Here is a 17,519-nt window from a genome sequence, read left to right as displayed (position 1 = left end):
CAGGCTGTTCCACACCTAAGTCAGTAGCACACTCTGACCAGCACAGAGGAAAACCACCAGAAACCTCTCCTTCCTCTTCCACACTGCTCTTCTCCAGCTTATATCACCCCTGAGGGTAATTGGTTGTAACGAGAGCAGATGAGCAGCAGAGGTCTATCGCGATAGTTTAATTTCTCTATCGAGTAAAAGTTATATCGCGATACATATCGTTATCGTTATATCGCCCAGCTCTAGTATTAACACAAACTTCCTAAAGGAACATATGGATTTGCTTGTACATCCAACAACTCATGTTTTGAATATGTTTTTCAATCAGAATCAGAATCAGAATCAGAATAAAGTATTCTGATTCTGATTCTGATTCATGTTTTGAATATGTTTTTCAAACACTCCATTGTTCCAACAGATTGGAAAATTGCTGCAGTTACACCAATTCTCAAAGCAGGTGTGAAGACTGACATTGCTAATTATCGTCCCATAAGCATACTCCCAGTCGTATCTAAAATAGCTGAGAAGTGGGTGGTTAAACTCCTCACTGCTCACCTAGAAAACACCCAACCCTCATTACATCCATTGCAGTTTGGCTTTCGGGCACATCACTCCACAGATCCTGCCCTGTGTATGTTAGTGGAGAACTTGAAGAGCTTGCTGGACAAGAGTCCCTGTGTTGGAGCTAGATCTGAAGAAGGCTTTTGACTCTGTAAACCATCAGATATTGTTGTCCAGATTGACTCATTTTAATACCTCCAGTCAGGCTCTTCAGTGGTTTGCCTCATATCTCTCACACAGGAAACAGTGTGTGGTGTTGGATGGGGTTAAATCTCCATATTTAGACTGTGATACAGGGGTTTCTCAAGGATCTGTTCTTGGGCCCTTATTGTTCTCTCTTTCTATCAATAACTTACCTGAAGTCTGTCCAAATATATTTACTCAAATGTATGCGGATGATGCAGTTATATATATATGCAAGCAAATGGTGTCCAGCAGGTGGCAACAGATCTTACGGCTGCTTTAGCATTAATGCATAGCTGGCTGGAGGACTCATGCCTAATGTTGAACACCTCAAAAACTGTATGTATTTTTCAAAACGCCCCTTAAACTTGAAGCAGTCAAACATATTCCTTGTTGGAGTAGAGCTTGAATTAGCTCCAGAATTTAAATATCTTGGGGTCATTCTAGACCCAACATTATCCTTCAAGAGTCACATAAAAAAAGTGTCCCAGGTACTTAAATTTAATAACAGAAATGTGTGCCCTTGTGTAATCAAAACAAATGGGTAGTTTCATATCTAGTCTTGGCAGAGACTAACTTGAAACTTTATTTGTGAAGAGCAAGTTAGCTAGCTAGTACTGCTAACATGAGCATAAAAGGGTGGGGCTAACTGCAGTGATGCTAGCATTACCTTAAACAGTTGGTTAGTCCACAGGTGTACACTCAGAGGTTCAGCTATTCATTTCATTGCAGAGAAGCTGAATCAATACTTCAGCTAGTTCCCAAATTTTTAAAACAAGTACCTGTACTTCGTCTCAGCTACAGAATGTCTTTACCTTTTGTCACCTGTATTCAATTTTTAAGGTGCCACAAATTTTTAACTCCACACCATGCTGATTTATGGCAAGGTTTCAGTTGTAACATATATGGGAATTGCTTGGTTGGTGCAAAAAATATTAGCAGCCTTTTGCCAAAGCAAATCAGTTGTTTAGTGGAATCTATGAAAAAAAGTGCATTTAAAACATTTCTTTTGCTCTAGGACATGAAACGGTAAGATTGACTCATGCAAGCAGTGCTTTACTGACAATGTGTTTAATGTAGAAAAATGCAATGCCAAATAGTTTTCCTTCTTTTCATTACACTTGAGCCTTTGTGTGTGTATTTAAAAACAGTTTTATAGGCTTTATGAACTGGCTGCAGCTGGCTTGAATTCGAGGTCTTTAGTGAGGAGTTCATCCACATTTTTATGCTTTCCCGCTGTGGTGGGGCACTGGGCAGAGACTGATTTTGGGAAGGGCTCGATGGTGGGCTCCATCTGTCCAGGAATTTGAGGGTCGGGTTTAAGTGGGAGAGTGACTCCAACTCCAGGGCCACCAACTGGGACATCAGGGAAGGAAGGCAGAGTCACAGGCTGGCCCAAGGCGGGCAGGACTATCACTGTTCCCTGTGGTTCATCGTGGGGTGCGTTCTCATGTTCGTGATGGTGGTGATGGTGGTGGTGCTCGTGTTCATGCAGGTGACCGTGCTTGTGGTCATGGTCCAGAGCCAGCTCGTGGTCATGTTCATGTGTGTGCACACCTAGAGCATGCTTATAGTCGTGGTGGTGACTGGGAGAGTCACCGCTGTGGTTGTGTGCCTTGGCGTGATGAGTGTGCACGTGATCGTGATTCAGACCGTGGTCATGGGAGTGGTCATGAGCGTGCCTGTGGGCGCTGCCTGTGGCATGGTCATGTGTGTGGTGGTGATCACGGTCATCAGTGTGGTTGTGGGTGTGGCCATGATGAGAGTGGCACTTTGTGTGATCGTTTGCGTGGTCGTGTGTTTGGTCTTGGTCGTGGCTGTGTGAGTGTGTGTCATTGTGGCTGTGGTCAGTCTCTCCGCCCAGCAGGTGTAGCTTCTTCTCTCTCTCAGCAGCCTGGAGAAGAGATAAAGAGTGTAGGATATTAAAGAGTGAACAGTGTATGTGAATAAAATATGGTCTGGTGCTTCCATCTTCAGATTTTCAAGGCCCACTTAAGTCCTGAAAATAACAAACAGCAATTCTGGCCTCCATAGCTATGGTCCCCCTTCACGACAACAGTACAGAGTGAATTTTATTTTTTAACTCTTCTATCTGGACAGTTAGAGCTTCAAAATAGAGGTGTACCAGGTGTGACTGAGAATTTTGACAGGCTAAAGCACTGTAGCAGATCTGTTTGCTAAACTTTAGGAGAACGGTGTTAACAAAACTTTGGATGTGTCCATCTGATTCTGTAGTTTAAAAAAAACACATCCTCATTGGAATTATACAGCAAAGACATGTATAAACAGTTTGTGTTAATTTAGTGAGTTCCAAAATTAAAATCACACAATCCACCAATCCTTTTTTTTCTTACAGTGGGGCAAAAAAGTATTTAGTCAGCCACCGATTGTGCAAGTTCCCCCACTTAAAATGATGACAGAGGTCAATAATTTGCACCAGAGGTACACTTCAACTGTGAGAGACAGAATGTGAAAAAAAAATCCATGAATCCACATGGTAGGATTTGTAAAGAATTTATTCGTAAATTAGGGTGGAAAATAAGTATTTGGTCACCTCAAACAAGGAAAATCTCTGGCTCTCACAGACCTGTAACGTCTTCTGTAAGAAGCTTTTCTGTCCCCCACTCGTTACCTGTATGAATGGCACCTGTTTGAACTCATCATCTGTATAAAAGACACCTGTCCACAGCCTCAAACAGTCAGACTCCAAACTCCGCCATGGCCAAGACCAAAGAGCTTTCGAAGGACACCAGGAAAAGTATTGTAGACCTGCACCAGACTGGGAAGAGTGAATCTACAATAGGCAAGCAGCTTGGTGTGAAAAAATCAACTGTGGGAGCAATCATCAGAAAATGGAAGACATACAAGACCACTGATAATCTCCCTCGATCTGGGGCTCCACGCAAGATCTCATCCCGTGGGGTCAAAATGATCATGAGAACGGTGAGCAAAGATCCCAGAACCACACGGGGGGACCTGGTGAATGACCTGCAGAGAGCTGGGACCAAAGTAACAAAGGTCACCATCAGTAACACACTACAACGGCAGGGAATCAAATCCCGCAGTGCCAGACGTGTTCGCTGCTGAAGCCAGTGCATGTCCAGGCCCGTCTGAAGTTTGCCAGAGAGCACATGGATGATACAGCAGAGGATTGGGAGAATGTCATGTGGTCAGATGAAACCAAAGTAGAACTTTTTGGTATAAACTCAACTCGTCGTGTTTGGAGGAAGAAGAATACTGAGTTGCATCCCAAGAACACCATACCTACTGTGAAGCATGGGGGTGGAAACATCATGCTATGGGGCTGTTTTTCTGCCAAGGGGACAGGACGACTGATCCGTGTTAAGGACAGAATGAATGGGGCCATGTATCGTGAGATTTTGAGCCAAAACCTCCTTCCATCAGTGAGAACTTTGAAGATGAAACGAGGCTGGGTCTTCCAACATGACAATGATCCAAAACACACCGCCCGGGCAACAAAGGAGTGGCTCCGTAAGAAGCATTTGAAAGTCCTGGAGTGGCCTAGCCAGTCTCCAGACCTCAACCCCATAGAAAATCTGTGGCGGGAGTTGAAAGTCCGTGTTGCTCGGCGACAGCCCCAAAACATCACTGCTCTCGAGAAGATCTGCATGGAGGAATGGGCCAAAATACCAGCTACTGTGTGTGCAAACCTGGTAAAGACCTATAGTAAACGTTTGACCTCTGTTATTGCCAACAAAGGTTATGTTACAAAGTATTGAGTTGTATTTTTGTTATTGACCAAATACTTATTTTCCACCCTGATTTACGAATAAATTCTTTACAAATCCTACCATGTGGATTCATGGATTTTTTTTTCACATTCTGTCTCTCACAGTTGAAGTGTACCTCTGGTGCAAATTACTGACCTCTGTCATCATTTTAGGTGGGGGAACTTGCACAATCGGTGGCTGACTAAATACTTTTTTGCCCCACTGTATGTCTTAAAAAGACATTGAAGGTAAACAGCGAAACCATCTAAAAGAGTCTCACCTCAGGCTCATAGATCTCACAGGCTCCCTCAATCTTCTCATCGCCATTGAGTGCGTGGAAGAGGGATGCCTTACAGAAACCCTTGTGCTGAGGAGAGAAAAAGAAGAAGAAGTAAGAGTGCAATAATTATGCCTGTGGTTTTACTACAGTATAAAGGCCTTTACATGTACAGTTTGTGCAAATGTTTCTTGTTTTAAAAATACTTTTGGACAAATTTTTTTTGGATCAAGTTCAGTTTTTCTGATTCTCGCATGTGAATTAACAGATTGGACCAATCAGACCACTGCATTTGGCAAGTGTGCTTGCAGCTCAAAGGCATACCAGTACAGAATATACAATGATATGGTAATAGGTTTTTAATTCTAAGCAGTATGACCCAGAGCATGCTGCTCTGGGTCATACTGCTATCTGAAAAATATTTCTCTGTCTCCTCAGGTGTGGTCTACCCACAAGAGCTCAGACTTCCTTACTGACGTCCGGAATTATGTACAAAAGCAGCTGTGATGCAGCTTCACCTCTTGGATTAAAACAAGAAATTATTTCTGCTGCTGCCTTCTATTTAGAATTGGATGATGTCCAGAATGGACAGCACAGTGGCATGGTTAGCACTGTTGCCTCACAGCAAGAAGGTCCTGAGTTACATTCCACCATCAGGCCAGGGTCTTTCTGTGTGGAGTTTGCATGTTCTCCCCGTGTTTGCGAGGATTCTCCTCCCACAGTCCAAAGACATGCACTTTGTGGGGATAGGTTAATTGAAAAGTCTAAATTGCCCATAGGTGTGAGTGCAAATGGTTGTCTGTCCCTGTGTGTTAGCCCTGTGACAGACTGGCAACCTGTCCAGGGTGTACCCTGCCTCTTGCCCTACGACAGCTGGGATAGGCCCCACACCCCCCGCGACCCTGAAAAGGGTAAGCAGAAGCGAATGTATTTCTGGATGAATCCAGAATCTCAGTTTCTTCATTTTCTTGTTTAGAAACCTTACGACCAACTCATCGTCACTTGATGCCATTACACTACAAATTTGCATCTGAAAACTTTGTAGTTTTACGTTGTTTTTTCTAAACTAGGCAAACTAAATATCAAAGTAATCTCCTGCTGTCATACACAAGCCACTGATATGAAGCTAGAACATACTAAGCTTTGAGCAGCAAATGAAGGTCTTTTCCTTGCACTGTTAGAAAGTAAAACAATCCCCTGATGGAGAAGGTGAGTTGAACTTGATTTCATTTGAGAATAAACAGGGCAAAACCTAGTAGATGAAAGATTAATAAAAGACTCACAGCAAACTCGCATTCCATGGGGGGGCAAGGTTCATCTGCTCCTGCCCTCTGGGGGCAAGTGGTCTCCTGGATGGTGTATTCCACATGGTACTTCCTACCTGCGACAACCTGGATGCACAAAGACACAGAGAGAAAGGAAAAGCCCAAATTAAGGAAGAGACTTGATATAAAATCATGTGTGAGAATTGGGGCAGCATAGTTAGTGATGTTCTGTGGCGGTGTGGGATACAGCAAAGTTTTGGTATAGAATACATTTTAATAACCACTAAATTACGGTGATTCTTTTTTCACACAGTAACTAGTTAACAGAATGACCATTGGCAAGTCTGGAGGTGGTGTAGCGGCCCCTGTCACGAAAGTAAGACATAGTCCAAATGCAAAAAAATGAAAAAGATTAAAGTTTTAAAAAATATTTTAAGCACTATTCTTGTTCTTATTTTTGTCAGAAATATGTGATTAAGGAAGTTGTGTGAAATTTTCCCGTTCTGTTTAATTAAATTAAATCAATTTTAATTCAGTTTTTTTATATAGCCTCAAGGCATTTTATATTGTAAGGTAGACCTTTCAAAAATACAGAGATAACCCCAGTAATGAAATCACCAGTGGGAAGGAAAAACTCCCTTATAACAGGAAGAAACCTCCAGCAGAATCAGGCTCAGGGAGGGGCGACCATCTGCCGTCACTATTTGGGGAGACAAACAAATTAGCTTTGTTTCTTCTGTTTTCTGTCTGTTTCTTCTTGGCTGCTGGGCTGTGGTCTGGTAGTTTCAAAACTGAGATACTTTTTAGTGCAATATTAGAATGTGACAAGATGAATGGAAAACTGTATACATTTTATTTCTTAGAACCTGGAACCTCTATACGTTGCTCCACTTTGTCCCTTCCTGCAGCCTGCATAGTTCTGCTTGGTGCTGCTGAGTCATGTGACCGCAGGTCAACGAAACACAGCAGAGCAGGGAAGAGTGGGTGGAGCAAAATCAGAATCAGAATCAGAAAGGGTTTTATTGCCAAATGTTGAGCGGGTTTACAACATTAGGAAATTGCTGCGGTTAGGAAATGTGTCTTAATGTAAGTACCAGAGTACCATTACAGTAGTAGTACCAGATTAGGTATGGATACAGTCAGTATAAGTCCAGGCAGAGCAGTGCCACTACCATAAACATTTATGTGCCTCCTTTCTGTTTATACCAGATTTGGTAGAAAACTTTATGAAATATTATACAGTTTATGCAAACTTTACTTACAGGCTACTGTAGTTGTTTAATCTAATTTTTGCGTAGGAGCTTCTCTGTGTGTTTCCATTAAATTTGATGGTGTAAATTTGTAAAGGGGAATTCTGCCACCTTATTCTCAGCCTTGACAGTGCATGATGAGAATATTTAACTATACAATAAAAGAGCCGAGGATACATTATGTCACACATCTTAATTTTGATCTCCCTACCTGTGAAGTAGCACGGGAGATTTTGAGCAGAGCGAAACGATTGGCCAGCCCACTCTGCTGATTGAACTTCTCCAGAGACTGGGTCACAGCCTTCTGAACTTTATCATGATTATGTTCAGTTAAACCTGGACAGCCACCACAGGACTGATGCACCCTACCTGCAGGAATTGAGCAGAACAAAAAGTCATTTTAATTATGAAGAGACTGCTGCACTTCACAAAAACATGTTTTAAGTCTGGACCTTGATGTCTTTTTAGATATAATGGTTGAATCTGAATGAAAACCACAATCACTTCTTTTTGATACGTGTAATATTTTTCATACCTGGTCTGATAGCACACTTGTATTTGTAGAGACGAACCACTCTGTGTACCTTACTGATGAAGATAGCAGCTTTGCACTGTCCATATACCTGCAAACACAATACAATACATGATGTTAGTGTACTGCTCATACATACAGCATCACATTCGCAAAAGAGTTTATTTAGATTTTTTTTATACCTTTTTATAAATTGAAAGAACAATGACAATATCTTGTGATACTAAATATCTTTATTCACCTGCCAACTTATGAACTATTGCTTATGGAACACAAAACTAAGATGCTCACTATGTTAAAAAAGAAAGATTTAAGATTGTAAGAAAGCCTTAAGCAGAACACAAGAGACAGTAATAAAAACAATCAGGACTAACACATGTATTAATTACATACGCATACAGAAATTTGGTAAACTTGTTGATGAGAATTTGCACATGCAGTGTTTGTGTGTGTTTTTTCTAACCTGCGTATTGCCACTACGAATGTCACAGCTCTTCCAGTCCCTCTTGCTGAGAACACTGCAGTTGGTCTCCACAACATCCAGATTCAGGTAGAAGACCACACCATTCTCTCCCTGTAAAACACACAAATTTAATCAATCATTATGTACAGTCAATAAAACGCTAATGGAATTTAGTTTCAGTGGTTACTCGTTTAATTTATGTTCTGATCTTTCACATGGTCATTTGTTTTTCACGTAATTTGCCTAACATGGCATCCCCCCCTCAAAACCCCCCCCAAAACAGTCTGACTTGTCGTACTTACTTAAAACATTGGTTTAATTTGTTTTTGTCTCATTTGGTCCAATCACAGTGAAAAGTTTTTGGAACATATTTGTTTCATGAAAATGTTTCTAACTGACTTTTTCTCCAGATTTTTAGTCAAATCACTTTATGATTTTATAAATTTCAGTATTCCCGTAATGCCAAAATACACTGAACTTCTCTGGACTCTGCTAGAAAGTAATTCTGCCTTAAACAGCTCTGGTCTACCACACAGTAATAATACTGCAAGCTCAGCTTACATGTCTCTTTATGTGGGCATTGGACAGGCGGTGCAGACTGAAGATGTAGCCCTCCTTTCTGTTCTGGTTGATTTTGGTAAGAGCCAGTTCAGCAGCTGCTTTTGTTGAAGCATCTTCACATGAGCCTGGTTCTATGCCACCACGCTCCACTGGTGCACCATTGATGGTCACACAACCCAACGCCAGCAGCAGCGATAACAGCACACAGGTCTTCATGGTAAAGGCCTGGGACGACTCTCTCTCTTTAACACCGATGTGCAGAGACGGAGAGGTCACATTTTATATCCTGCTACTGTTTAAGTCCCCCCCATTCTACCCACACACACCTCTTGTCAATGGTAAATATGACCATTGATCCCTACCTCTCAAAAAGTCATGCTCACCTAGCATCCAGACAAACATTTACAGTGCACACTTGCACAACGGAGCTTATCAGTTGTTAGATAATCACTCATGCAATCGATCTTTTCTTTTGGATCAGCGTGTGCAACCAGTTTGTTGAAGGTCATATGATCTACTCTCGGCACTGAGTTAAATCAAGGACAAAGCTTAATGTTTGTTCAATAAAAACAGCAAAAAGGTAAAAAATGATGGCGAGTAATCAAAGCAGCAACTAATCTCACAATGCTATCCTACAGTTGAGCATGCATTTACAACTTGGTGGGATCTGGGGTCAGAGGAGACTGGACAGAACACACACAGAGCACACGAAAGATAAGGTCACACATATGAAAATACATTTAAAAATTATAAACCGAATCTTACATTCAGTATCATAAATAGAAACTGAAACTGAACACAGTATACTTTTCTTATTAACAACACTAGAGCTAGCTATTCATTCTTTCTTCATTCCTCGTTCTTTCTTCATTCTTTATTCTTTCTCTAGCAGCCTAAGTGACTGTAAATTTCAGAACACTGTCACACTCAGCATCAGGTTTTTAAATTCAGCCTCTTAAAAGCACATTTTAATGAAATTACTATAAGTAATTAGATAATAAGCTCACTTTGTTTTGAAGTATTTGTTTGTTACGTGAAGCAAAGCCACAATTCATAAATGTGCACACAGGGAGAGTCAGTTGTTTCCTTGGTGGTTGGTTCATTGTGATTTTTGGCTCTGGGACAGTCTGGGTACACATTCACCACCATATTAACACAAACTAAATGGGAGGATCAAGAGGGTGAAAGGTCAAAAGAACATAGCATTTATTTGTGCAAACGGACGGTTGGTGCACAGCCATTTTCAGATCTCTCCAGAGATGTTCAATTGGGTTCAAGCGTCTCTCTCTCTGGGACACTTAAGAACATTCACAGAGTGGTTCTGAAGCCACTCATGTGGTGAGTCCTTAGGGTCATTGTCCTGTTTGGAGGTCTGAGGTTTAGAGCACTCTGGAGCACGAAGATTGACCGTTGGGTTCTTGGCATCTCCCTGACTAAGGCCTCGACTCAGACATGATATCAGAGGTTAGTTAACAGAGAGATCTTTCTCCTGGATACACACACATTTAAATAAGCACTTCTAACTCTATTTGCTTTCTTCTTTCTGTGATGTTTCTAGGCTCTCCAAAGAAGGCTGCTGGTCGATCAGCTGATTATGTTGCCACATGCTTTTTCTTTTTGCATGCTTGTCTTTTTGTGCACGTATTTGCTGAATGTTCACCTTGACCTGGTCTCGAGTGTACAAGAGCAATATCAGTATCAGTATTGACAGGGAAATCTTCCTTTGCAGGACCTGTAAGCCTAGTTTTTACAGGGAGAATTGTGACAGACTGATGCTGGACTTTCTCCTCTTCTATCTGTTGCTCTGGAGGCCAATGGCTGGCTCAGACAAACTGAGGGGCCATAGTGCACTAGGGAAGAGAAGAAATCAATCAAGAACTTATCAAATTCACAAAAGTAAGTGTCACTACAAGAAAAGAAGTGAAATTACAGGCTTTTTTTTTTTTATCAACGTAAAAGATATATGACATTACCCTGGCCTGCAGTAACACTGTGAGAAATCTTGGAGTCATTTTGATCATAACTACTGTCATTCATTTGCTCAACTAAAACTAGAAACATCCTGTCTCAGAATGATGCTGATAGGTCACTTCACACTAGGGCTGGGCCATATTATACCGTTCACATAGAATTTAACAAAGGTTTTTCAAGCTTCAGTATTACCAAATATACTAATCAATTGTCATATAACTAACAACATCTGCTTTATCATCTCTAACACCCTGGAGGACAACGGGGAGAGTTTAGACGCTCTCCAAGATTACATCGACCGCTGTTTTCAAGATTTAGTAATGCATAAGGCCCAGAGTGCATCTTCCCCGGCCAAAATTGAGACGCCGTCATCGAAGAGAAGTCGCCAGGCAGACTCCCCCGGTACAACATCGCCTGCCGGCAAAGACATCGCAGAAATCCTGGAGTCAATCGACAAGCGATTGTCCAGTTTTGATGCGAGGCTGTCCCTGGTGGAGATTTTACACCGGGAATTTTAAATCTATCTGAAGAGAATCTCTGGGATTCAGCCAGCAGCAGGTGGAACGCTTGCCGCTGAAAATGCCCGCTACGGGAGAAGTCGAGATTAATCTCTCACCATGGGATAATCGTGACCCAATGCTAAAACGATTTGAAAACTAAAAAAAAAAAAGAACCTGTACCGTTATCGATCTACAAGCCGTGTAATGCATCAGAGAGATAAATCTTAGTTTTTTGGTATATCCAGAAACTGGACCCGTTTGCTAGAATCTTGATTCCTACAAGTAGGCAGACGGTTGATATTAAACTTTCAATATGAATCCAACCTGAAAGCTGCGGAGACCACCGTAGAAGAAGCACTCGAGCTTCGATAGATAATCCGCTTTGTGGGTAGCGTAGTGGGAGGACACGACGCGGATGCGGACCGGGAGACCACGGCCTATTTGTGGCGCAAAGTTTCAGTCAATTCAAACAGGAAGGAACAGGTGAAGAGTCCGCGGTCAGAGAGCTGAAAGAGAGACGCAACTCAACACGTATTTGCTGTCAAGGATCAGATTCAGAAACGTTAGCGGAGACAGTTCCCCAAAGAGATCCTGGAACGACGCAAGGTCCTGTTCCCAGTTCGACGTAGCTTCATCCAGAAAGGCTCCCGTGCTGTCATCGCCGTGGACCGGCTCTACGTGGACGGACAGCTCTTACCGCGACCTCGGCACCACACCGTGGTTATATTGAACTGCACTCCAGATAAGAACCCGCTACACTCTTTTCTTATTCATTCACACTTCTCTCCTTTAACATGGGTTTAACCTAGTAATATCAATATGATGTCATAGCAGATATAACACCGTCACCCTCCGTCATTCTTCAATTGGAATGTTTCCGTTTCGTTTCTTTTTTTTTTGTTATCGCTCACAGTTCATGTGGTTTCTTTCTTTCTCTTGTCTTTCACTGCTGTGAGTCACCTACTTCCCCACTCACCTACAAACAACACCCTCTATTTCTCCATATTTTCACAACACGATCACGCAAACACATCAGCTCAACGGCAGCACATTCACAACAGCCTCACAGCACGCACAGACTTGCAGGACACATAAGCAAGACCACGCTTGTTCATATTAGTGAATATTCACACACATAGTCAGACTTATGGAGCCTCTCACCACACTTCTTTTTCTCTTTCTATTTACAAACAAGGGATGTTTCCATATTCTCTCCACCTGTCTAAACGAAACACCCAGCATACATCATTAGACATACACGCACAATTAAGGGCATGCTGAGGTTTGTCACATGGAATGTAAATGGAGCTGGCACCAGAGGAAAGAGGTTAAAAATATTTAACCAGCTTAAAAAACTACAGGCAGATGTTGTTTTATTACAAGAAACTCACAAACCTGTCACAGGTTTAAACGAACTTAAAACACCTGAGTTTCCTAACGTGTTTGCAGCCGGTTATAATTCTAGACAACGGGGAGTAGCAATTTTAATACATAAAAATGTTAATTTTACAGTACTCGATACAGTTATAGATCCAGAGGGTAGATTTCTAATTATTAAACTATCAATATTGAACAAAAAACTATGTATTGTTAGTATATATGGTCCAAATGTTGATGAACCCTCATTCTTCCACGGATTTTTTTAGTGCACTCTCTGAACACCTTGATTGCACACTCATTCTTGGCGGTGACCTCAACCTTGGACTAAATGAAGAAATGGATAGGCTCAACACAACAGGAACTCAGCGCAATTGGCAGTCCACAAATATAATCAAACAGTATATGACGACTTTGGTCTTCTGCGATGCATGGCGCTCCTTCACCCCACAGTAAGGAATATACTTTTTTCTCCATGTTCATCACTCTACTCTCGTCTGGATTATTTTTGGTCGCAGCTCACGCTGAGTGACGGAATATTACTTTATTCGCAATGTCTATTAACATGTTAGGATGAGATTTCAATTAGTCAGATCAACTGCAGATTTGCTGATTCGCTATGATGCTGAATGCAGCGATTTCATTATCGCATGCTCTTATCTCTTTAACATCGTAAGTTTTGCACTATTTTAGAAATAATACTACCCAAGTAAAAACTGAGAGAATTTAACATATATCACTACTTATAAGATTGTAAGATCTTTTTATTAAATACTTTTAAAAAGAAATGGCATCTTCATATTGTGGAGCTTTAATGACAATCATACCGGAAATAAATATCTGCTTTCAATATTAGTAGTGGGAAGAGGGAAACTGTGATGAGAGGTGAAAACAAATAATTTTTTATCATCACACAAAAAGAAAGAAGAAAACAAAAATATTACAGGAATTAGAAAAAACATAAAATCAACTAGAAGAAGCCTACGCAAAGAATGCAGACCAAGATCAGAAACCATTGAACCAACAATATGCAAAACAAACACTAGACAATTAAATGCACAACTAATTACATAAAAGAAACACAATTCAACTTATACAATGTTACTCTCGCTTGCAGAATTTTGACAAAGGTAACAAATCAGGTCATTTTCTAGATAACCAGCTAAGAAAATAAATAAAGAAAATAAAAGCTCATCAATGTGACTGGCTGAAAAGATTATATCGGGGAACACAATATACGATCTGGATAACAGAGAATAAACACTTTATGTAGGGTCATTTGATCTTATGAAACTTAATACTACACACAAAGGTATACACCCAATCTAAAAATGGAAATTGATCTGTTTCTTAGACAACGTTAACTCTTCCAAAAATTCCTCAGACAGTCATAGCAATGGAACTGGTATTTCGCCACTGACGCCAAATAACTCCAGGAAGCCCTGAATTAACGTATGCCCAGAATATAATGGCTACCAGGTCAGCGCTTCCCTGCAGATTCTACAAAGACATTCTGGACAATTTGGCACCAGTATTCCACAGATGTTCGCAGGAAAGTCGAGGAAAGGGCAGACTACCACCAAATATGAATTCTGCGAACATTAGTCTCCTGCTAAAACCAGGCAAAGACCCTTTATTTCCCTCAAGCTATCGTCCAATTTCTCTTTTAAATGTAGACCTTAAAATAATCTGCAAAGCTCTCTCAAAGAGATTAGAGAAAATGACCCCCCTCTTAATTCATCCTGACCAAACTGGTTTCATAAAAGGTCGGCACTCCTCAACAAACACTCGTAGATTACTTAATTTAATAGACTACTCATACGATAAAAACATCGAAACCATAATATTATCTCTAGATGCAGAAAAAGCATTTGACAGAGTTAATTGGAAATTTTTATTCGCAACTTTACACAAATTTGGTTTTGGAAACTCTTTCATAAACTGGATAAGAATATTATACAATTCTCCAACGGCTCGTATCAGAACAAATGACCAGACATCCTCCAGCTTCTGTCTCCTGAGGGGCACCAGACAGGGATGCCCACTCTCCCCTTCACTTTTTGCAATTTTTATCGAACCTCTAGCAGCAGCATTTAGACAGGCTACAACAATTAAGGGCATAAAATGTAAGAACATAGAACATAAAATCAGTCTCTATGCGGATGATGTGTTGCTTTTTCTGCAAAACACACAAACCAACCTCTCTGAGGTAATTACTTTAATAAACTGGTTTTCAAGAGTTTCAGATTATTCAATTAACTGGCCAAAATCTACAGTTCTCCCCATTAACTGCTCCTTCCATAATTCTTCCTCTGCCCCACTGCAATCCGGAAATATTAAATATTTAGGTATTAATGTCTCTCCTAAGCTTTCAGACTTAACTAAATTAAACCACATCCCACTTCTAAAGAAAGTAGAAGGCGATCTGACTAGATGGAAATCTTTACCCATATCACTCATGGGAAGGGTCGCCACTATAAAAATGATGATCTTGCCAAAAATAAATTACTTATTTTTGATGATCCCTAACAAACCATCACAAGATTGGTTCAGATCTCTGGATTCATATATTTCCAAATTCCTTTGGAAAGATAAACCCCCGCGTATTAGCTTAAAAACGCTACAAAGAACCAAGGATAGAGGAGGATTAGATCTGCCTAATTTTCACCAATACTTCTTAGCCAACAGGCTTCAGTTCATCTCAGAATGGTTAAAACATACCTTCTTAGTTGAGCCCTGGCTAGATGTTGAACAGGCACTATGCAAGGATCTAGAGATTTCAGACCTACCATTTATTAGCTCAAACATCAAAAGACATGAATGCTTTAAAAGTATCAACATCAGCTTTTCTCTGACAGCATGGTGGGAGTTTCTAAAAATAACGGAGTCTTCATTAATCCCATGCAAACGTACACCTATCTGGAATAACCCTGACATATTACAAAACAATAATATGATTAATTTCCCAGAATGGAGTTGTAAAGGAATTAAATACTTAGAACATATATTAGAGGGAACAGAATTTATTCCATTTGACAGACTAGTTGAACAATATGGGATCAACAAGACAAGGTTTTTAGAATATCAACAAATTAAATCCATAGTAAAAAAGAAATTTAACCTCAGTCAAGTTGAATTACAAACACCACTAAGTGCGGCACATTTTCTTACTCTTAAATCCCCCAAATTATTATCTAAAATATACAGAACACTTTCTAAATTAGATGAATCAATATCCCTCCCTACTGCAAAGTGGGAAGCAGATTTATCAGTCAACCTAGACCAAAACTTCTGGTCTCAGATTTGCTTAAAAACCTTTAAATTAATTAAAAATCCCAGTCTGCAATTAATACAATACAAAATACTACATAGAGTGCACTATACAGGTCATCGGATGTTCAAGATGGGCTTTACATCTTCCAACAACTGCTCACACTGTCAAGGCAATACACCAGACAATTACATCCACGCTCTTTGGTTCTGTCCACCAGTGCAAAAGTTTTGGCGCGAGATATGTGAAGACTTATCAAAGTGTCTGAAATGTAACATTCCAACTTCCCCCTTAGTGTGTCTACTGGGCAGCTTAGATAATGTCACTTCAGAAAAGAATATAGCCCATATGATCTTCACTGCCCTATGCATAGCCAAGAAAACAGTCCTCATGAACTGGAAAAATAAAAATAATCTTAATTCTAACCAATATAGAAATTATCTATTAGATTACATTAGTCTTGACACAGCCTCTGCCACCACATTAGATCAATTGCTCTGGGCCCCTTTTATCAGCTCCATCACCTAGTGGGGGTGGGGGGTCATAGTTTGGTCCCGCCTTCACTGTTGTGATTGGTGAGGGGGTAGGGACAGGCTTAGGGCGTCGGGGGGTTCCCCGGAGGCATCTTCCTTGGGGGGCTCAACCCGGGGTAGCGGTCAGTCCGGTTGGGGCTCTGTGGCTCTCGGGATGGGCGTGAGGTTCTGGGGGCGCTCCGTCTCTGGGCTGGGGCCCGGGCCGGGCCTCGGGGGCTTGGGTCCTGGTTGGTGTGTTGCCGGGGTTGTGGGCGGGTGGGTGCATGGGGGCCCGGCCCTGGAGCAGGGTGCCGCCGGTGCGTCGAGCCGCCTGGGGGGCTCTTCAACTGGTGGGGGGGATGGTCACATCTTGCAGGAGCTTTCTTCTCTTCAGGAACTCTCTGCAGGAGGGGGAGATACAGGAGAGGTGGAGGAAGATCTCAGCCTGGGCGTTTACCGTCTTATGTAGTCTGGAAGATGAGTGGATGGTGGGGTGGGTGCAGTTTTCTCTGTGGTGGGGTTGGGTGGACTGTCCAGGGCTCTGTGGAGCCGGGGGGCGCTACTGCACTGGGCCCCGGTCTGATGGGCCTGGGCCCCCTTTCCCTGGCGGGTCGCGAAGGGTGGGAGTGCCTACTGGGGTCAGCGGGGGAGCTGGCCCCAGGGAGGGGTTACCTGCCCCTCCCTTCCTTCCCTCCCCATCTCCAGCTGCCTCCCTCTTCCCGCTCCTCCACAACCACCCACACATGCAGGGCCTTGGAGTAGGGGTATGTCACCAGGGTGCAGAGGAGGCTACCCCCCCCTCTGTCCCCTTCTGGCTGCCTCTGCCTCAATTTTATCCCACAACTTAGACATTCACATTATTCACACTCTCATTACACATACATATAGGATCTTGGGGGTGGGCACAATCACGGAGTCCAAATTACCATCAGGGTGTATACCTCACCCCTGACGTCGTTGCCCACCTCTCAATTTTAAATACACTTAGTCATTGAGGGCTAGCAGGAGGGACTATGCGCTTACCTGCTGCTCCTTGGCAGGTAGCTCCATGCCCTCCTGGGTTTTAATTGCACCTTA

General features: G+C 41.9%; 1 protein-coding gene across 1 annotated transcript; it reads right to left on the bottom strand.

Moving 5' to 3' along the window:
- Window positions 1–1,787: 1,787 nt before the first annotated feature.
- On the bottom strand, window positions 1,788–9,094 carry LOC102310805 (histidine-rich glycoprotein). Its single transcript, XM_005940279.2, has 7 exons — window positions 8,812–9,094; window positions 8,251–8,361; window positions 7,791–7,878; window positions 7,467–7,624; window positions 6,024–6,131; window positions 4,744–4,830; window positions 1,788–2,626 (listed from the first exon to the last, which is right to left on the bottom strand). The coding sequence occupies exons 1-7, from the start codon at window positions 9,025–9,027 to the stop codon at window positions 1,895–1,897; spliced, it is 1,500 nt and encodes a 499-aa protein (XP_005940341.1). The 5' UTR covers window positions 9,028–9,094; the 3' UTR covers window positions 1,788–1,894.
- Between the last annotated feature and the right edge of the window lie 8,425 nt (window positions 9,095–17,519).

Source organism: Haplochromis burtoni, unplaced genomic scaffold (genome assembly GCF_018398535.1).
Source record: "Haplochromis burtoni strain Fernald_Lab_line unplaced genomic scaffold, NCSU_Asbu1 Contig_99, whole genome shotgun sequence".
NCBI lineage: Eukaryota > Metazoa > Chordata > Actinopteri > Cichliformes > Cichlidae > Haplochromis > Haplochromis burtoni.
This window is presented reverse-complemented; position numbering and strand designations above follow the sequence as displayed.

What these genes read in the sequence shown, in the direction of transcription:
- LOC102310805 (XM_005940279.2), bottom strand. Translation starts at nt 9,027, where the DNA reads ATGAAGACCTGTGTGCTGTTATCGCTGCTGCTGGCGTTGGGTTGTGTG. An exon ending in TTCGTAGTGGCAATACGCAG is followed by an intron (nt 7,879 to 8,250) that starts GTTAGAAAAAAC and finishes TTGTGTTTGCAG; the next exon opens with GTATATGGACAGTGCAAAGC. An exon ending in TCTCCCGTGCTACTTCACAG is followed by an intron (nt 6,132 to 7,466) that starts GTAGGGAGATCA and finishes TTGTGCATCCAG; the next exon opens with GTTGTCGCAGGTAGGAAGTA.